The sequence below is a fragment of the Manihot esculenta genome, chromosome 5 (assembly GCF_001659605.2).
Source record: "Manihot esculenta cultivar AM560-2 chromosome 5, M.esculenta_v8, whole genome shotgun sequence".
NCBI lineage: Eukaryota > Viridiplantae > Streptophyta > Magnoliopsida > Malpighiales > Euphorbiaceae > Manihot > Manihot esculenta.
This window is the reverse complement of record NC_035165.2, coordinates 26,090,864-26,113,522: the sequence shown is the minus strand read 5'-3', so window position 1 is coordinate 26,113,522 and position 22,659 is coordinate 26,090,864. Positions and strand designations below refer to the sequence as shown.

Below are 22,659 nucleotides of genomic sequence, written 5' to 3'. Positions count from 1 at the left end.
AATTCAACAAATTTGTTGCATTGTTTGTATAAATCTTATTCTATTGCTTCAAGGAATATATCAGTGCCTTTGGTTTAGCTGTCGCACCATTATCACCGGTTATGGTCGTAAAGTTTGCCATGATATGAGAAGCAACTTAGCATCCATAGAAGTGAATAGAATGAAAATTTTCAGTGCAATGAATGGAATGCAATAGCGAAGTTCCCCACAAAGATCTTTTCTACGTGGGGTGGCATGCTATCACTTGATAATCAGTTAATCAAATCATGCAAGTGAAATGTTCTATTTTTCCATATCCACATCAGATTTCATCACATACTTTCACGCTTCATTTGGAATACATCATTTACAAGAAAAAATTCAAATGAATTCTTATGTAATAATGCATGAATCCAATTTCTTTTAAGATAGGAATATTTTTAAAAAAAATTGAATTCTTTCATTACAAATAAGAAAATTGGCGAAAAGTACATCAATTAAATCGGATTCTTGTAAATTTCTTAATTCAAAACATGGGGTTAGAGGATAAAAGGCAAGCAAGATTCCCATGCAACAATCAGAAATCACGACACTCGTTTGACTGTCCTAATAGGAAGGTACAAGAAGACCATGTTCCTTCAGTTAATAACCAGGAAGCATGGTTTCCTTCATCTTACCGAGTAAAACAAAAGTAACCTGAACTCACTTGGAGGATGTGACCCATAAAGATTAAGCTCATCTCCAAATGCCCTGATATCCAATAAACAAACTAGCCATGTTCCGCAGAATTTAGTTAAGGGTACAATAGAATCAAATAATTGAAATATCTGCAAAACCATAATCAACTGGTGGAAGAGGGAAAACTTTTAGCAACAGACATACCTCATTGAAAAGTCACCTATAATAATTCCTGACCTGACACAAGCAGAAAGTGGGTAAGCACAGAGATAAAGGCCACCAGACGACAGGCAGACAACTATATTTCTGGTTTTGATCAAGTAAAATGTTACAAGGTCTATGGCGGTGCTTCATACATAGAAACTAAAACAAAATTAAATTCCTTGAATTCCACGATATTTTTTAGACCTTACCGTGTAAATCCAATTGTTATACATCCAATCACATAGATGCCTTGTATTACCTGTCTATCAAATAAGGATGTAAAGAGTGAAGGATAATCTCTATCTTAGACGACATGCAAGCATTTGCACACAAACACAGAGAGAAAAGAGAGAGCAAATGGACACCACAGCCCTAACAAAGGCTGCCATAAATACCATAAAGGTTCCTTGTATTGAACTTTGAAGAACAGAAAGAACTTTGAAGAACAGAAAAGGTGGTCAGTAATTGATGTTCACTTGAAAAATTATGACAGTAAATTTAGTACTTTTGAGGGGAAGAGAAAAATGGTCTGTATCTTGTCACCAAGAAACAATCCTAGGCTGTACACATAAAAAGAAAACCCAAGAAAAGGTCAGAAACAATCAGTGTCATGTCTATGGGGATTCCTGAAAAGAAAAATGGTATTAACTATCCACCCTTCCAAGTACAATGCCATCGGATGATGAACCGATTGCTAATCTGATTCAAAACACAATAGTGCTTGTGATATGGATAAGTGGAGCTACAACACTTTTATTGGTTCTCCTTTGGCCATCATATTGTCAAGGACGCAAAATATTTGCTTCAGTATGCCAAACGTCAATTGAACTTCACTAGAGCTCCTCCATAATCCAACAGGCTAAAGAAATCATCTTTTTTCCTTCCTCGGCACATTCTTGATCATTAACAGCATATTGGCAGTTTGAATTAAATATTTACATGGAGGAACACAATCTAGGAACGCCTCCACCATCTTATGCTGTGGGTTTTTGCGCGAGCAAAATAACACACTTCTGTAATTATTTTCCAGGTGCACCCAAAAACACAAAATAGCCAATCTTGAGGACTATGAAGGTTTCACAGCTGGCTTCATTGCCATGTGCCTCTCAATCAATTTGTCCACAAAGGCACGAATCTGCACATTTAAAACATACAAGAATCTGATTAGGGGATATATGCATTACGCTAATAAAAAATTGAAAAAAAGAAGTTTCAACTGATCCAAATTGGATGAGAAAATAAGTTAATTATATAACTCGTACAAAATGATAACCAACGACAAACCATAGGAGTTCTCTACTGCCCTCAAGCAGAAATACCAGAGCAAGCAATGGATCTAATAAGAACGTCTCAACATACTGCTATATTAGTGGACCATATACCTTGTTCTTGCGTTTGAAATCAAGAAACTCAGAAACAGCCATTGTTTTTTCAGTATCAGTAGCCTGCTCCATGACCTGATGATGATTAATATGGATGTAAAACAATGTTAGCAGAGGGAAAAGCTATTTCAACATCCTGGATGACCAAACTCTAGTAGCAGATTATGCAAATTAAAAACAGAAATAACACAAAGGAAGGAGGACAGGGAAATCAATGACACCTTAGTTGCAGTTTTCTTCATTATTGATTTGTATCCTTCTCTGTCAATTTTTCGTGCCTTATAAACAGGCATCAACAGTGATGCAACAAAATCCACAACAGCCTGTTTAATACGATCAGCACCTCGGAGATGATTTTTTTGTGGTTCCTTGTTTAATGGAACCTGTGAGATTGAGCTCTCATTCAATCGCCCATCATTCTTCCAGGTTGGTGGTCTTGAACATGTGTTTGAATCCTCTTCATCCTTTATATGCGTAGCTGGGTGGAAAAAATTTGATTCAGCAGCAGCTGCTTGAGATTGCCATCTCTCAATGGCATGATAGTCCTTTATCCCCTCATTACCGGCAGTATCAACCCATGCTCTAGTAAAAAGACTGCTGTCCACAGCTGCTGTTTCTCCAGACTGTTCTCTGAAATTCATATGGCATGCAATCTCATTTGAATGGCTCTGCTGAGATAAGTTATCCACTGATATCCTTGAACTATTAAGATTAACACAAGTAGCAGAGAAATCAACAGACCAGTCCCGGACCCTACAGTTCCTTGAGTCTATCTCTGATGCACAATCTTGTTTTCCCAGGATACCACCAGACCAGTTTTTTCTAATATCATAGTCCTCCATTTGTGCATACTGTTCCCGTCTTGCAAATTTGTGAAATGAAGGTATCTTTGGAAGCTGCAACGCTGTGTTGCTCTTGGCTTCTGCTGATGCATATGCCTGCAATTTAGAACCTTTATTTAGTCGCTTAATAAATACAACAGGAGAAGAGGGAAAAAATGCAACCACAACAAAGGGGATAACAAGTGTACTTTGTGGACAATCAAGCTGCAGAAAACACAGTACCATGGCATTTATGCCATTTTCAAAAGCAAATTTAATACAAAATGTCTTACTTGAGAAATAAACAATGGGAAGGAAATTTCATAAAAATCTAAGAAATTGCATGACCCAGCGCTGCTTGGTTCGTAAGTCAACATCATGGAAGTAAAAGATTGTCCTGAATTTTGGCTTATAATCACAAACTGCAGAATTCCAAAGATGGCACTGTAGAGATGGCAGTAAAATTAAACCACCACTCATTGCAGTAATTATAGAACAAAGATAAACAAACCTCAGCAGCTGCACGAGCAGCAGCATGGGCCGCCTCGGCTGCAGCTAAGGCAGCCAATTCTTCTTCGGACATTGCATAGGTGCTTTCCTCCTCTACCTCAGCATCCTGACTGCCTAGGGAAGCATGGGATGTTGAGTCCTTTAAGGTTTCCACCTTGACCAGCTTTCCATTCCCTTTCTTCACATTTGCATTAGAATGTACATGGCTTCCACTGGATTGAGGAACTTCTAAGCAAGCCCTAGTCTCCAAACCACCACCACCAGAATGAGTGCGCAGCGGTGGCTTCCCTGAGGCTGGATTGTGAACAGATTTTCTCTTTGAAGAATCCAAAGCAGTTGCTTGCCTCAATGGCTTCAGCCCACCATTTGAAGCTTTTTCTCTGCGGAAGACTTCAAGCCATACGCTAACCAACTGACTTGCTATGGCACGTATATCACGGCTAGTATGCACACAAACTTTTTCTTTCACAGTTTTCCCTATGCCTACAACAAATTAAATATCAATAAGTAAACAGCATTACAATAATAGGAGGAAAAGAACCAGACACGCATGTAATTAGGTAAAAGGCCAGCACACTCCCTATGATAAACAAATAAATAAAGCTTTTTCCACTAAAAAGGATGCATAATCAAAGTCTCATTTTAAATCCTTAATGAGGAAATATAGTACAAATTAACAAGTCCTAATCCAGTATTTCCATGATAGTTTTATATTAAATGGAATTCAACTGATATAGAAAATTTATTGGTTTTGGTTAAATCTAACAACAAATACTAGTAAATATAGCTTCTAGACACAGCACTCGCCAACAATCTAAGGCCTTGTTTGGTTCAAAATGCCCTACTTTCTGGAAAGTATATTTTCCTGGAATGTATATTTCCTAGGAAGTACACTTTCAAGGAATTTACTTGACGAAAAGTATGATATAATTGTATTTGGTATACAAATCAACTTTTTAGGAAGTAAAATTATTTTAAGTGGTAAAAGACAATAATATCCGTAATATAATTTTAAATATAATAAATTAAGAGATAAATTGATAAATTCAATGCAAGTTAACTAAGGAAGTCCAACTTACCAAGTTCCACCTAAGTAAGTTTAGTCCACCTAGCTAAATTACTTCCCTCACATGAGCATGAGTTCCCTTGCATGAGTATAAGGGAAATAGTTCCCAGGAATTTGACTTAAAATGCGAACCAAACAAAAGAGTTTTTTGCACTTCCTAGGAACTGGAGTAATGTGTATTTGAAAGTTGATATAAGAATTTAAAGCTTAAAAAAATATTCTTTATGCTCACATGCATGCATGTGTATATACACTAATAAGAATAAAAAATGAGAACTACAAAAAATACCTGACAAACGCACTGCAAGTAGATCAGTTGAAACAAGTACAAGAAGACGAACGCAGTGACGCAAAAGTTGAGTTCCATCCTTCCCCATTGAATCCTGTCATAAAATACTTACAATGATCAGATACTTCCAGCCCATGTATGATTAACAACAGAAAGCATTAGCAACCAGAGCATTATTAAACAATTTGCAAAGCTTAATATGTTTGATTCAGTAAAGAACATACCAAAATCCATGAATTAAGCGTGGTAAGCCCTTTTCTGGTCCCGGCAAAGGACTTCAAGGTCTCAACAGGAAGATTCAACAATTTCTTTGCCAGATGCAATCGTCCTGCGGTAGTTTTTGCACTGAAGAACATATCTCGTAGTAATGCTTCCCTAGTTAAAATTTGGGCTCCGTCCAAAGAATTCCTGTAGAGGACATTGGAAAGCTCAACCGCCTCAAGTCTCTTCGTTATGTCCCTAACTTCATCCCTTTCACATTCTGAGTGTCTCTGTAAAGCTTCCATTGCTTCCACTTCTGCTGTGTAATCATTTCCAGTATTTAGAATGTCAATTATGCGGACTGCCTCTCGGAGCCCACTCATCATAGCACCACCAACAGTGTCAGGATGCTCCTTGCAGGTAGCTTCACCAGCAAAAAACAAACAGTTCTCAATAGGCCTGCCCAATATATCATAGTCTTCCCCAGATGATCCAATGGCAACATAGGAGTACGCACCATAGCTGAATGGATCCCTACCCCAATCAGTCACTACTGATGCAACTGGATCAGGTACTACAGCCTCCCCAAAAAGCTTACGAAGAACCATTAATGCATGGCTCACATGATCTGATGAGCTCATACTTTGACCATCTATAGCTGCTTTACCAACCACTAATGCTATAAGAACAGGAGCCCCAACAGTTTTCTTCACATTCCAAAACATAAAACAATGGCCTCTCCGATCAGTTTCCTCAGCAGTAGCTCCAAAGTAATCCACAGAATCATCCCAAAACACCTCCGGGAATTCCAACACTACTTTATTAAGAACTCCAAAACCAAGTCGCTGAATAGAAGAATATTTCCATTGGGGCAATTGAGGGTTAAATTTTATGGTTTCTGCTTTCAAACACCCAAGTGGCACAGTGATCAAAACAGCATCTCCAAAAAATTCACCACCATTCGATGTGGAAACCTTAACTTTGTGATGCAGATTATTTTCACTCAATCCAGTTTCCTTGGTGTTGTATGAAATATCCGTGACTACATGATTCAAGTGAATACATAGACCTTCACAAAGAGACTCTGCAACATTACTGTAACCCCCTTTAATCATACAATGAGCTCCTCCAAAACCTCCATAAACATCATCTTGATTCCAGTAGGGAAGAGATACTTCCTTCAATAAAGCAGCACAACCATACTCCAAATGGGCAAAATGCCAATTCATGACCCTCCTCTCAAGTGGACTCAAAATTTCCTCTTTTGAACAATTTTTTTCAGGAACTCCACCATCAGAACTACAAGTTTTTGAAACAGAAAAATTGTCCATGGCATTTTGCAATTCAGTTTCATCAATATCTGTTCCTGGTCGTGCCATACGTCGACTCTTGAGGGCATATTCTAAACCATCCTCGAGAGACATTTTCATTGCATGCTCCCCCTTCTGTGCCACAAGTAATACCATGTCATCAAGAAGGCTGTTGTACTCTGCTTCCAATTCTTCATCCAGATCTGTAGGAACTTTTTCTCTGGTCACGATATCATAAAGTGGGCAGTCACTATTCAGAACTGTCAACTCAAGGCCTAACTGAGCACAAATCAGAGAGGAAGGATCTGGTCTTCTTTCAGTTGCCACATCAGCCTCAACACCAGTAATAATGCTAGCCCCAAGATCAACAGGAACTGAAAGAGATGAGCGATCTGTATATACACGGCCCCCTATCCTATTCCTAGCCTCAATCAGAGTCACAGAAAAACCCTGACGATCCAAGTGGCGAGCGGCGGTTAAGCCAGCAGGACCAGCTCCTACCACAATGATTTTCTTTCTGTATTCAGAATCACACTGAATACTGTGACTTCCTCTAGTATCATCGCCGGAGGAAGATTGAACACTCTGCACATCATTCCTTAAATCCGGGCTAATGACGCCTGTCCTGCTATCCAGCGTTGCACAAAATGGATAATCACTCGCATCTTCCACATTGACAAATCCATTGGGTAATTTTGCTTTGAGAGTGGCATCTTGTTGAATATCATCAGCTGGGCATTCCCAGCGTTCTGTTACACTAGTTACTTCCACTTTCACTGGAGTAACAAGCTCCCAGCTTTTTGTAGCTTTTGATGCTGGGTTCTCATTATCAACTGTAGCTGTATTATTTGCCTCCAATGGAGTTTCAGAACTTTTAAATTGACCAAGGATGTATGAGACTCCATCTTCCAAGTCAGCAACTGAAGCCCCAGGCTTTACCTCAAAGGTTTTTTCTTCAACAAGTTTATAATTATGCCTCACACAAGGTTCTGCTTTCTCCTTATTAGAAGCAATTCCAATATTTATATAACCCTGTCATGATTCATTAGTATTAAAATTCTGAACATTAAACAAACTGAATGCAAAAGAGGCTTCAACACTTTGAGGGCACTTTCATAATAGCGACCAATACTATCAATGAAAACCTGATAAAGAGAAAGAACCGGCAAGAGAGGAGAGAGGAAGAGATCCCCAATTCCCATGCAAGCATTGCCATTAATGGCATAAGGCGCACAAGGGATCCTGGCCTCCAGGGGCCCAAGCTCCAAGTACAAGGTGCAAGGCACAGGCACAGGCACACGCTTGAATGAGGTGAGATGCAAACAAAATAATATTAAATAAAATAGAGATATAGCTCTATAGCCAAACTTATTACCAATTTACAAAGCATTAAAAAGAATAAAAATACAGATAAAAAGAATACAAACTTATTATAGACTTCACCATTAATACCACTTTTTTTCTATTTACAAGCACACTATAAGAACTTGTTAGAAAAGTAAAAAATAATAATAATAATAATAATAATAAAATAACAAATTTGGACATATAAAAAGAAACCCAGGATTCTTGATATCCACAAACAAACCCAAATAGCAGTATCAGTTTTGTTAGAAAAGAGCCCCATAAGGAAAGAGCGCAATCTTAGATAACCTTCAAACTGAGTACCTAAACAGCATATTAGTGATTTTCTTTAGAAATAGAGGATAAAATAGTTCAAAAATAGAGGGGTTAAATAGCATGTTAGTGGCTTTATGTGTGTGGGTGTGCAGTCTCACAAAGATAAGCTTACTTTCCTTTTTCAGAATTATATGTCACTTTCCTTTCTGAGATTTAAAATTTATTTATAAACTTCCTAATATTTCCCTATTTAATATGTATTAAAAAAATAAAATTAATTAATTCCAAAAATAATAAAGCAACACGAATGGAGAGTAAATTAAAAAATACAATAAAAAATTTATTGATTTAACTATATTAACTACACTTCCTTAATCCATGAAATAATAACTATATGCCTATTTTTGTAGGATAGGAGTAATATATATGAAATACAATCTCAAAAAAAAAAACTAAAAGTGAAGGACCCACATAACCTTGTTAGCAGTGTTAAGAAAGGGCAATTTCAAATAAACTAGAAACAAAAAGAACCCAACAAGAAGAAAAGATGAGAGAGAGATAAGGAGAGAAGATTGAAAACAAGGTATAAGGAGAAGGGTTAAAGGAAATGGGAATATAAGCATAGTTATTAAGGGCTCAAGGTGACGTAAGGTGCAAAGGGGTCCTAGGAACTAGGCACAAGGTGCCGGTATGCACCTGAATGAGGTGAGGTTTAAAGACCTAAATAACATTTAATAAATAGATAATCGAGAAATACAATACTTAAATAACATGCATATTTCTTTTTTGTAGAGTGCAGACGTATAGGACATACAATAAAGAAATAAATCCCTTCAAGTAATATGTTAGTTTCTTTTTAGAAAAAAAAGTCTCTCTTTTTGGAAAAGAAATAATAACGAAGCAAATATCATACTAATACATAACAATTTACTCACATCACACAGCATTTTAGTATTTCAAAAGGAAAATTTCATATAAACTTGAAATATTAGAGCCACAAAAGTAGTTAAGATAAAAATAATAAAAGAATATTGAGTACAACATATGAGGAGAGATTAAAAGCAACTAGTTACAGCTAGTTATACTAATTCTAAAAACTTGTTAGCCGCTAATACTGAAGCCTGGTAAATTGACAAATTTCGAGTAGAGGGTTTTCCCCCAGTGGAAGTACTTGCTGCATGTGGAAAATAAAGGTATGTCTTCCTAGAGCCTTGAGGCTAGAACAATGCGCCAACCTAGGCGCAAAAGGGGTTCGGATTAGAGCCTAGTGAGCCTTGAGCCTGAGGCGCGCCTTTAAAAACTATGAATATGAGTGGCCTGTGATCTAAGTCACAGTGGTTCAATGAGATTCTGCAACTCTTCCACACCACCCACCTATTCTAGCTTCCTTCGCATATTAACAATACATTCTGACATATTGGCAAATTCCCGAGTCTATTGGTGTCTTTTGTTGAAGTGCTTATAGGAGCATATATGGTGAAAATTAAGAAAGCATGTTTTCTACAGCCTTGTGCCTGAAAACAAAATATGCACATAAGCCCTGCCTTTCACCAAAAGGGGGGTTAGGGCTGGAGCTTTATGTCGCCTTGCACTTGAAGCATACTATCTCCTTAACATTAGATTCTAGTAGATTGGTAAATTCCTGAGTCTAGTGGTGTCGTTTGCCAAAATAATTGCTTATATGAGCATATGAGGTGAAAACTAGGAAGGCACATTCTTTTTTCTAGAGCCTAGAACCGAAAAAAAAGGCGTGCGCCTAGGCCCAAAAGGCAAGTGCTTGTTAAAAGTTGCTGCCTTTCAACCAAAAGAGGGGTTAGGGCTGGAGCCTTGTGCACCTTGCACTTGAGGTGTACTGTTACCACCGAATGAGGGGTTAGGTTGGAGTCTTGTGCACCTTGCACCTAAGGACTACTTCTAACAATGAATACAAGGAAACAACATGCAAAAGCAATATTCTGAAAATAGTGAATAAACTTACACTCTGATCGAGAAATGCATAGACATCCCTAATTAGAGAAGCACGTGAAGATTCCTCCTCAGAAGGAGTATCTGTGACACCACAATCAGCCAGAGGCAAAATACGCGTAACATCTTTACTCCACAGACCCAAGATATGGTTCCTGCATTGTACCAATAAAATAAATTTCATTGGCCAGAAATAACCAGTTAAAATATACCCCTAAAAAATAGAGAAAACAAACTCAAGATATGGCTATTCACTAACCAAGACATCTAACCTATTCAAATTTAAAAATTAACCACATGACATCGAGCCTTCTTCAAATTTAAAAATCAAGTTTGCAAGGACATTCCAAAAAAATTAATGATGCATATTGTTGTATGAGGGTAAATATGTATAATTGCCAATCAAGAAGGAAGCTTGTTTTTAGAGAGGACAAAAATAACTGCAAAGGCCAATTTCAGAAAAATGAAAAATCCAAATAAATTTCATTAATAATTTAAAACAGGTGGGTGAACATCTAGGAAATGGAATAAATTGGACAAGCCATAATCAGTTATTAGGCAGCCGTTAAAGATGACGATAGAAGTAGCAACAGAAAAGAAGAAGCCTCACTCTTGAAAACCATCTTAGCAGCACATTCTCAGAAACAATACAAAATAATAAGATAGAAATCACTAATTGTAGTTTCAGAAAAGGAAGAATCTAAATAAGATAGGAAATAGAACTAGAAAAGAATGACAATGCTACTCTTTTCATCCTATTGTATATTATAAATAGAAGCATGTTACATACAAACGGACTAGGTATAGAAAAAGAAGCCTGGGTAAAGAGTCTAGAGGGAGTTAGGAGGGAGTTATATTTCTGTTTTTTCTGTCTGGACTCTGGAGTTTGTTTTGGATGTTGGAAGTAGTTATAGAATGTGTTAGAGAAGCAGATAGATTGTTGGGAATAGTTATATGCCAACTGAAATCAGTTGAATGCTTTATAAATACAGCTACTTGAACTTTTATTGATCACTTGTAATCAATATTCAATATCAAGACTACTCTATGAAAAAAAATATATATCAAGACTACTGACGAATCTTCTATCTTTTGATTCTTTTCTACTCTTCTTTTTCTCTCATTTCTGCTCTTTATTCCTGTCTATCTCTCCATTTCTATTCTTGTCCTTCTCCAAGGTCTTTAACTACCTTCTGCAATAGAACAGCTAGGTTGTTTTACAAAATGCAAAGCTAGGATACATTCTGTTTCTTGGAAATAAGAAAATGCCAAAAGCTGGTTCACAATCCATATATGCTGCCATAAGAGAATCCACTTTCTGCCAACAGGCAACAGCATTCAGGAGAAGAAGAAGAAGAAAAAGAAAAAGAAATGAGGTATTTAAGTGGATTCAGGAAACAGAGGCCTTGAAATTTAAAGCACAAACTTCACAAGGAAAAAACATGAGGCAAGAAGAAATTCAAAGAAAAATGAATAACATCACTGAATTTATTCACAACAAACAGATGCAATGTATCAACTAGCTGACAAACTACAAATAATGAAGAAAGTACTAAAACTGGAATATATAGAAAGAGATAAAAATAAAAATTATAATAGAGCACACATATACAGATCAGAACCTAAGTAATGACTAACCTGCATTCTAAATATGCTTGAAGCCCACCTTTGCGCTTTAAGACCTCCTTAAATTTTATCTTCTCAACTGGACCAGCAGCATGAGCTTTCAATCCAACTGAAACTGCTGCTGCCCCACCATTGTCAGCCTCTGTAAAACTAATTGAAGAAGAATCAGATTTCTCTCTCATTCTAAAACACCTATCAGTGTCCATAACCTGGTTGTTTTCCTGATAACGTTGATCATTTATCAAGATTTCCCAATCAGGATCCCCTTCATAAGCCATGTCCCCATGTCTACGCTTTTTGGCCTTCCGTGCACCACGCTGAACAGATGATAACTTCCCATCTTTGATTTCAGAGTCAGGAATGGATACTACATCATCTGGGTAACTTTCATTTTCCTCTGGAGTTATAGACAGGGGAGAAGCTCCATGAGTCTCCTCGTTGATGGAAAGATAATCATGACTTGGAACACAGTTCAATTTTGTTGCATCCTCTGAATGTATACTTTGATGCATAACAGGGCTGCACTTCTGAATGGAGATGGAGGACTTGTTTGGATGAACAGAAGTTTCTAAATTCCCTTGGTGGTTCATGTGGTAGCTACATGCATCTTTATCTTCTTGAACAGATGTTGCAGTTTTCAAAGGTAACTTGCCATCAGATGTTGCAGCAGTTTTCCTTTTGGGAGAAACTGAAGCAATATATGACTTCTCACCATAATCATTTGGAAAATCACAATCACTACAAGTTTCTTCAATCTTTGGTGAAGCAAAAGTAGAGTCAGCCAAGTGGGACTGAACATGCAGGGAAGCTTCTGGGCATTGATCAAACTCAAGTGTGGTGTCAGTTTTAGCAGCTTCACCCATCCTTGAATAGTGTTGATGGTCCCATGCATCCCTTAAATCTTTGTTGGACTTTTGCTCGCTGAACCCATCAATGTCTTCAAACTGCACGGACGCAGAAGTAGGCACTTTCGCGACATCGTGGATCAAAGTGTTTACCTTTCTGATAGAACAAAGCTTTAAACCATTTTTCATAGACTGATCATCCAAGTTATCCACTTGGCCAGAAAAGGAACAATTTTCATCACAAACTCTATTTGGAGCACAAGGATTCATCACAGGTTCTTCTTTAACATTTGAGACACCAGGGTCTACAATCCTTTCATCTTGAATCCCACTACAATGAAATGCTGAAGGTGAGGAAATAAATTCCACTGATCTAGCATGTCTTTGGCAACTGGATTTCATATTTTCACCAGAATTACCTTCCATAAAATAAGATTGAGAAAAACCATTATCTAACCTTTGGTGTTTCACTGTCTTACTGTGTTCAGAGACAAAATCTGATGGTCTCAAACCACTAACTATAGTACAACCATCTTCAGCTTTCAGATCTGTTGAGACTACATTTGAGGCAGAAGCAGTTCCGGGTATACATGCAATCACGGACTTGGAAAGCTCTGAAATACATTCAGAGGTAGGGCTCAACCCATCCTCTAAATTATGAACCCTACTATTCTGTTTTGAAAATGGATTTATAAGAGACTTCCGTATTGGACCAGATTGTGCCTTATGAAAAATATGCGATAATGAGTCTTCCTCTTGATCCGAAGAACCACTTGAGCCCCCACTAGGAAATGAATCTTCCTCCTTTAGAACTTCTACCTGAGATCTCAAAGTATCAAAAACTGTCGCATCACCCCTATTCGTCTCTCTCTTAGAGCCAATATTTGTTTTTTTAACCTTTTCCTTGCGTTTGCCTTCTACTACTACTTTTTTTGTAGCTAAGTCCAGTACATCACCGCCTTCACTGTAACCATTATCCACCTTATCCTCCAACGGCCTTATAATAACAGATCCAATATCTTTCTTAGGACCCTTCAACCTCTTCCTAAAACTGGCTAGTGTGTCATCCATGCCCCCAAAATCATTGTCCTTCTTTTCTTCCCTGGCTTCAATCTTGTCCAAAACCACCTTAACCTTTTTAGGATTTCTAGGTCTCTTCAACTTGAATAGAGACCTAATTGGCTCATCATCATCAGAATCAAGACCAATCTCAATAGGCTTGGATCTGACCTTAGCCCCATAGTTCTTCTGTTCCCCTTCCATTTTCTTAGCCCTAGGTTTCAAGGAATCCTGAAACAAACCCTTTTGCAACCCTAACTTACCCTGAGAATTCTTAGAACTCGACAAATCATCACCTTGAATTTCTCTATCATCATTCTCGAATGATGCCTCCTCTTTCAACAATTTAAAGCCATATCCAGCACAATTGTAGCTACTACAAGCAGCATCTCGGCACCTATCCACGCCCAAATATCCAAAAAAAAAAACAAATGAAAGCGAAAAACACTAATGCATCGAAATAGAATCTCTCTCAATCAGTAAGCTCTAATGCGAGTACCAGCAATGACTATCCTCTGCCTTAGCAATCAAATTTAAACAAGCTGATTGGGGGAAAAACAAATTAAAAGAAACAAAGTCAAGGTTGCAGAGCAACCAAGCCCTGGCCTTGATCAATAGAGAAGGGATAGAAATCAGACCTCGGCACTGGAGCTGCACAAGGATGAACGGGGTGGCGTTAATGGATTTGTCGATGGAGAGTAAGAGGCGCACGTTAGCGTCTTGTTTCTGGAATCAAGAGTTCCGGACTCGAAGCCTATATATTGTGTCGCCATATAATATTTTTTTTTTTTTAAAGGAAAAAAAATTTATTAAGAAATCCAGATTTGTAGGAAATTGGGACGGACACGGAATGGACCTCTTGGGTCTTGTTCTTTTTCAAAAATAAATAAATATATAATTATTTTTAAAAATAATAATAATAATGTAATAAAATCAATTTTTTAAATTACTTTCTATTTACAACTCGGTTCTGGCTGCATTGATGATGAAAATTTGAAACTCAATCGAAAATTTTTTTTTTTTTTAAATCGATCCTAGTACTTGCATTTTTTCTTAAGAAATATAGAATAAATTTCTTTCTTGACATTATATGGTACTATATTTAATAATTCTTAAATAATAAAGCGAATATTTTATTAAAATTTGTACATAATTAATAAACTAAATATTGCTATAATAATAGTAACTATAAATATCAATATAAATATTAAAATTTAACAGTACTATTCTCATATAAATTTATAATAATGGTGCTAAATAAATTTATACTGTAATGTATGATACGAAAAAAATATATAATAATTAGACCGAAATTGATTTGGTGAGGTCCAGATGTTAATCTTAAAATAATATGAATAAGTTTGAAGGTAAAAATGATGTATGGAAGTTACTAGTATTTTATTTGTTAAATTAAATGTTTATAGTTTAAATACACATAAAATCGTATCAGTTCATATGTTAATCTCAAAAAAATATGAATAAGTTTGGAGGTAAAAATGATGCGTGAAAATTACTAGTATCTTATTTGTTAAATTAAATATTGATGGTATAAATACACATGAGGTCGTGTCACACCAAATGTTAATCTAAAAAGTAAGTTTGGAGGTAAAAATAATATGTGAAAGTTACTAGTATCTTATTTGTTAAATTAAATATTGACGGTGTAATACACATCAAGTTATGTATATGATGGTGACGTTATCAAGAATGACGTTAGTCTGATATGTATATATGATAATAACATTATCATGAATGAGATTATCCTGATATATGTATATGATGGTGACATTATCAGAAATGACGTTAGTCTGATATATGTATATGACAGGTGACGTTATTAGAAATGACGTTACCATGATATATGTATATGATGGTGACGTTATCAGAAATGATATCACATACTAAATGAATGAATTTGTCTCTAAATTAGGTTGTTTTTAGATCTTAAAGCGAAAATTTGATGATATTTAATAGTTTTGAATTTTGATAAATCTTTAACATACATTTTATTGTTATTTATTGTAATATCGCTCAAGTTTTGAAATTAATTTTGAATGATCGAATGTTTCAAAAGAGTTCTCATTATTATAAAAATTTTGAACAATCATATAAAATTTAATCTAAAATTTATCTATTATGCTAAAACAGTTTCACTCGGTCTATAAGGTTAATTTATCTATTTGTTGTTTTTTTCTAAAAAACTGTTAAATTAAGTTAGTAACCAAAACATCATTGTGATGGAGGAGGAAATTACAATCTGTAATTATATAACTTGCTAATTAAAATATTATTTCTTAAGTTAATGCTTGACATATTAATATGGAAAGAATTAATTTTTTATATAATCTCATAAAGGTATTTCCATATTAAATATATTGATAAATTTAATAATTAAAATAAATAAGACATGTTAAATATAAATTGATAATTTTAATATAATTAGAATTAGAATTTAAAAATTTTATTGGTAAAATATTTTAATGTATATTTTATATAAATATATTTTTCCACGTGGACCCGGCCCAAAGAAAAAGGTTGGATTTATGAGTTTGTTCACATGGGCCTCAATCTCTTTCAGTATCATTTTCGGATCCTACTCGAGATGGACTTTCGGCCCTTTTATAATAAGGATAATTTATAATGGAATCCTGTACTTTAGTAGAATGTACAATTTAGTCTTTACGTTTTTCATTAATATACAATTTAATTTTTGAGTTTTTATTTTATTAAATAAAAAGTGATTCTATTAAGTTTATTATTAGTTAATTATAAATTAAAAAGTTATTATAAATAAAAAGATTAAATTATTATAAATATTAAATTATATTGTTAAACTACTATAAATATTAAATCTAAAAGACTAAATTATTAAATAAAGTAAAATTATAAAAACTAATCGTTATAAGTCTAAATTTAATATAATGATTATATTGTTAGAAAAATAAAAATATCATGGATCGAATTGTTTATTATTAAAAAAGTATGGCCTAGGTTGTAATTTTTCATACTGAGGTGTGCAAAGGAGATGTTAAATCCGATCTATACAACAAGCCTATAGACGTTGAGAACCCAGGTCAAAGAGCTCTCTCAAACAGAGAAAGGAAATTAAAAAAAGCTAAAAACTTCTGAAAATTATTATTAATTAAATATTATTAATAAAATTTGAAAATGAAAATCAAACAGAGAAAGGAAATTTGAAAATGAAAATTATTAATAAAAAGATATATTTTTATATAAATTATTAATTAAATATATTTATATAATTCAATGGGTTCAGATGGGGTTTATTGAGAATAGAATAACTTTTCTGATCCTGCTTAGTCCAAGACTTACAAGGATTACATAAGCATAGTCAAGAAAGAAAAAAGAAAAAAGAAAAAGGGTTGCTGGGAATCTAACGGCTTTTTAGTTCTATCGCCACAAGGGAAAACACTGCTATAAGGAGGTAAGAAGATTGATAATAAAAAGATAAAAACTCAAACTACATCACAATTAACCAAAAAACACTTAAGAGCCCACGAGCACGTAAGTCAAATTCAATACAAAACACTACGGCTAAAGCTTCTCTTGAGTCAGAGGATGCAGAGAATAGCTTACCCATATTCTTATCCATAAAGATTGATCGTCTAAAAATTACAGAATTGACTAAAAATATTTGAAAAAAATCTAAAAATCAACCTTTTCACTAGCCAATATAAATTAGCATGTTTTTGAAACACAGAATGAATGTGTGAATTCAAGAGGGCATAAATTTTATGAAGGACGATATCCCATCTCTCTTAAAACATGTAGGAGTAACTATTTCTAAATTTAATTATACTCGATGTGTATAAGAGAAAAATAAATAAAAAATCACATAGAACCAAAAAAACTACGAATCCAAAGGAATTTTTCACTGTAAAGCACATATATATCTATAGAAAAAAAATCACTTATTTATTTAAAATTCAATCTGACATCCAAAAACCTTATTATTCCCTATCTAAAAAGAGTTCAAATGATAATATCTAAACAGTAAAAAAAAATAGACAATACAACATAAACCTTGGAAGAAAATAAAAAATAATAATAACTAACCTCTTGTTGAAACCAAAGAGAGAAGTTTTCTCCCTGCCTACTTAATTTTTTATTGTGAGTTTGATGGATGTAGATTAATTTCAAAATTAAGTGAAGTTAAATTTTTTTTTTATGGAGCGCAATCCTTAGGTTGATTGCTTATACAAAAAATCTAAGAGCCCATCTATTTGAACGTTTATTATTATTGATACTTCTATAAACTCATTACATTAATTTGTTTTTCATTTTGGCTATTTGATTGATGATTAAATTGAATAAACTGAAAGAATATATGAAATAATTAATAGAATCAAATATTCAGCACTGATCAAGTGTTTAAAAATATAAGAATGGGATGATGGTCAACTATTACCTGAACTTTTAAACTTTTAATAATTATATCATAAACTTTTTTTTAATAAATTTTATTTTAAATTATGACAATTTGATTTACACCCATATATTAATTTTTTATTAAATGTAACACTTTTATTAGATAAGTATCTTAAATAATATAATGATTGATGTGGCTGAAATAAAACTGTACTGTGATTTGTTAACCTGTCAAAAAAAATATAAGGCAGTTGGTGCCTACGACAACCACTCCAACACTTAAATCAGTAAATTAAAAAAAAAGCAAAAAAAAAAAGCAAATGTAAAGAATTATTTAGAATACTCCCCCAACCCCTATTTCAAAAAAAAAAAAAGAATTATTTAGAATTTAAGAGTAATTGTGTAAGGATTGCATACCTTGGTCTCTGCGATCGTTAGCTTTTATACTGTAATAAGATGGAGTTAATTATCGCATCTCCTGAAAATTCGGTGTATACCAGCTAATTGATAGGAATTTCGTGAATATAGGCTAATTTATAGGAATCTACTGAATTGTACCTGCTAATGGTAACTTTATGTAAAGATTCGACCTATTTAAGAGAGACCGAGTCTTGATGAATAACCAGGTGTTGCAGTGTCCGGATCTTCCTTTCCACGAGTGGAAACGCGTATCGGCTTATCAGACTCTTACCATGTGATCATGTCTTATGGTGACAGCTCATGGCTTATTTTAGGTAATTGTTGTGTTACATCAGAGATCTCCCCACTTATCTTCGATTTTTCAAATTCGAAGGAGATAGTTGTCTTCATGATCTTGGATAAGTGGCATATCTAGATATACTCGCGCTGCTCTACTTGCCCCTGATGATGATTACTTTATGGCTATGGAATAAATAACTTGAAAATAATAAACCGAACTTAACACCCGGTCACGATAACTACTTAGGAATTTTATTAATCATGACTAATACTCGGTCGTTAGCCTAACAGATACCCGGTTGTTAGCCTTTGTCTTTTGAGACTAACACTCGAAGACTTGCCTAGCGGTTACCCGCCTTGCAGCGCTTTTTGGCTGAACTTGCCTCCACCTTTTGAAATTAACACCCAAAAACTTGCCTCGCGATTATCCGTCTTGTAGCGATTATTGGCAGAAACTTGCCTTTTGTCTTTTGAAACTAACACCCGAAAATTCGTCTGGTAGTTACCCGTCTTGTGGCACTTTTTGGGGGAACTCGTCTCCGCCTTTTAGGACTAACATCCAGATTATGGCATGACAGTTACCTGCCTTATGGTAATTTTTTTGCAGAAACTCATTTTTTTATCTTTTTGGACAAACACTCAAAGATTTGCCTGGAGGTTACTCGCCTTGTGGCGCTTTTTGGTGTAACTCACCTCTGGCTTTTGGGACTAATATCTAGATTATGGTTTGGCGGCCACCCACCTTGTGGCCTGAGTATAAAATGCCTTAAAGACTTTTTATGAAGCGGGACTAACACCCAGTCATATGGTCTAGTGGTTACCCGCCTTGTGGCCTGGCATAAAATACCTTAAAGACTTTTTATGAAACGGGATTAATACAACCTCATGTGGCTTGGCTAACACCCGCCTTATGGTCTAGCGAAACCCACCTTGTAGTCTGGCATAAGATGCATTGGTTAGCGGGACTAACACCTGGATTGTGGTTTGGTGGAATCTGCCTTGTGACTTGGCATAAAATGTCTTGTTTATCAGAATTAACACTCAGATTATGGCCTAGCAAAACCCGCCTTGTATAGAGGGAGTAACACCCTGATTATGGCTTGGTGGAACCCGCCCTGTGGCCTGGCATAAGATGCCTTGTTTAGCGGGACTAAAACCTGGACTATAGTCTAGCGGAACTCACCTTATGGTCTGGCATGAGAAGTCTTGTTTAGCGAGACTAACACCTGAACTATGGCTTGGCAAAACCCACCTTGTGGCCTGGTATAAGATGTTTTGTTTAGCGGGACTAACATCCAGATTGTGGCCTGATGGAACCCGCCTTATGGCCTGGCATAAAATGCCTTGTTTAGCAGGACTAACACTCAGATTGTGACCTAGCAGAACCCGCATTGTGGCCTGGTATAAGATGTCTTGTTTAGTGGGACTAATACATGGATTATGGCTTGGCGGAACCCGTCTTGTGGCCTTACCTGGCAGTTATACGCATTGTGGCAGTGTTCTTGCCTCCATGCTTTCATCTGTATCATCGCCTCTCTAGCTTTTGGTTTTACTTTTGACTCGTTCTGTTGTCCTCTCTCAACGCTTGGACTTCATCATTTAGCCTGATGTACTTATGAGCTTTGTTCATTAGTTATTGGTACGTAGCAGCTGGGTTCTTAATTAGAAATCTATAAACTTTATGTTACTCATTTATTGTTTTAATTCTTCACGTGCTATCTCATGATTTAATTCTTCCACCTGTATTGCTTTTATATTGAACCGTGAGATAAAACTCTTTAAAGACTCGCTCTCTTCTTAGTGGATCTTTCGCAAGTCAGAGGAGAGCTTTTTAAGAGATATACAAGTAATAAACCTGGATTTAAATGAGATAGCGAATTATTCAAAGTTTTGAATTAAATCTATGATCAGATGTTGGTACCATTTCTGAGCCAAACTTGTGAATGTTGACGGAAATACTCGACACAAAACGAAGTCATTGACATCCTAAAGCAACATGGTTGTCCTAAAGATCGTCATGTGACTTTTGAAATCTGTTATTTCACCGTATTTGTCCAAACTTAGAAGTTTGAACTTAGCGAAAAATATCTCTGCCAATATCTCTTCTGAAAGGGGCAAGGCATCGTCCAGCCCATAATCCTTCTCCTACTCCTTTTGATACCTCTGTACGTCTTGTATTAGCTTATAGTCGACATCCTTTGGAGTCTCGTCTGACGACTCCTCTTTCTCCAGCTTTGCCTTTCCCTTGGACTATATTTGAATTACCTCTATTCGAGTTCTTGGGGTATTAATGGAGGCGTCCTTCCTTATACTGGGAACCATAAATGAGGCCTCCTTTTGAGCTTTATATTGCTCGAGAGTAGCCTACAGCCTTTCAATGTATTAGAGCATTTGCTCATTATTCAGATTATTGAGATCTGCTTTGTTGATCATCGATGGGGTATTTTGTTCATTACTAGAAGTGGAAGAAATGATTACACCCTTATTGGCAACAACCTTAGCAGTAGCTCGTGAATTGTCAACCATTTTAAAGAATAAAAAAAGGAATAAGAGATCGGTTTTATTCGAAAATAAAAAAAGAGAATTCGATAGATTTTCCGGCAATAAAACTAAATGAAGTAGCTGAAACGAAACTGTGCTGCAATTGATCAACTTGTAAAAAAGAGAACATGAGGTGGTTGGCGCCTACGGAGCCACTCCAATGCTCAAATCAGTAAATTGAAGAAAATGGCAAATGTAAAAAATTACTTAAAACTCAAGACTAATTGTGTAAGGATTGCATATTGATAGGGGATCTCGTGATTGTAGGCTAACTGATAGGGATCTGCTGGATTGTACCTACTAATGGTAACTTTATGTAAAGACTCGACTTATTCATGAGAGGACGAGTCTTGATAAAGAACCTGGTGCTACAGTGTCCGGGTCTTCCTTTCCACGAGTGGAACCGTATATCAGCTTATTAGACCCTTACCACATGGTCGTATCTTATGGTGACAGCTCATGATTTACTTTGAGTAATTATTGTGTTACATCAGAAATCCCCCGCTGGTTTTCGATTTTTTAAATTCGAAAGTAGTAGTTGTGTTCACAATCTTGAGCACGTATCAGTTTATTAGATTCTTACCACGTGATTATATTTTATGCTAAGGGTTCGTACCTTATTTTGAGTTATTGTTATGTTACATCAATAATTTATTTTAATTTAGATTAAACACTTTAACTCATATTATGTCAATTTATTTTATTTTTGTCTATTTTAAATTTAGGAACATACATATTCTAAAGGTGTTTGTTTTGATTCGTAAATAATTTGAATGATTATCCTATAGTATGGTAACATGTATAAAAATATATCATTTTAATATTTAATAACTTTTTAATTTATATTTAAATTTCAATTAATATTATTTAATTTTTAATATACAATTATTTTTAAATTGATAACCGATAATAAATTTATATTTCCTATAATAAGAGTTTAGGATTATCTTTTAATATATATTATTACTGCTGGCTATATTAATAAATTTACATATATTTATTGCCGATTAAATATGATATGATTGATTTTTTTCACGTGAAATTTTAAGTTGAATTTATTTATTTATTTTAAAATATTATTATATAATGTAGGTATATTATAATTTTATATATTTAAGCCCATACAAATCAGATATTGATAAAAATTTATCAGCTTTATAGTATGGAATTTTTAGAGATAATTTGAAGTAATTATAAATCCAATTTTCAAATTTATTGGTCCAGAGTTTTAGTATCATGACAAAGAACAATGGCCGCACCGACGAAAATGGGAGGAGAGGAGAGAATTTAAAGTATGTGAAGGAATTAAGAATGGCTGTTTCTGATCACATCACCTTTTCTGCACGTGTTGAGATTTTTTTAAAAAAATATATAATTGCCGCTCCAAAATATAATAGAAAATTTATATGATATCCTTAATTTTAAAATATTCAGAAACACAGTTAAATTATTTAAAAATGAAATTATAATCAAAA

The 22,659-nt window shown here is 35.0% G+C and overlaps 1 protein-coding gene across 1 annotated transcript; it reads right to left on the bottom strand.

Moving 5' to 3' along the window:
* Positions 1 to 1,210: 1,210 nt before the first annotated feature.
* On the bottom strand, positions 1,211 to 13,992 carry LOC110615513 (lysine-specific histone demethylase 1 homolog 3). The gene is made up of 8 exons (XM_021757392.2): positions 11,664 to 13,992; positions 10,039 to 10,180; positions 5,154 to 7,472; positions 4,930 to 5,023; positions 3,576 to 4,057; positions 2,465 to 3,181; positions 2,244 to 2,318; positions 1,211 to 1,996 (listed from the first exon to the last, which is right to left on the bottom strand). Exons 1-8 carry the CDS (start codon positions 13,757 to 13,759, stop codon positions 1,928 to 1,930), a joined length of 5,994 nt encoding a protein of 1,997 aa, XP_021613084.1. The 5' UTR covers positions 13,760 to 13,992; the 3' UTR covers positions 1,211 to 1,927.
* Positions 13,993 to 22,659: the final 8,667 nt, after the last annotated feature.

Coding starts and splice junctions, on each gene's coding strand:
- LOC110615513 (XM_021757392.2), bottom strand. CDS start 13,759: ATGGAAGGGGAACAGAAGAACTATGGGGCTAAGGTCAGATCCAAGCCT. Junction 5,024..5,153: donor CGCTTAATTCATGGATTTTG/GTATGTTCTTTA, acceptor ATTTTATGACAG/GATTCAATGGGGAAGGATGG. Junction 3,182..3,575: donor CTGCTCGTGCAGCTGCTGAG/GTTTGTTTATCT, acceptor TCTAAATTGCAG/GCATATGCATCAGCAGAAGC.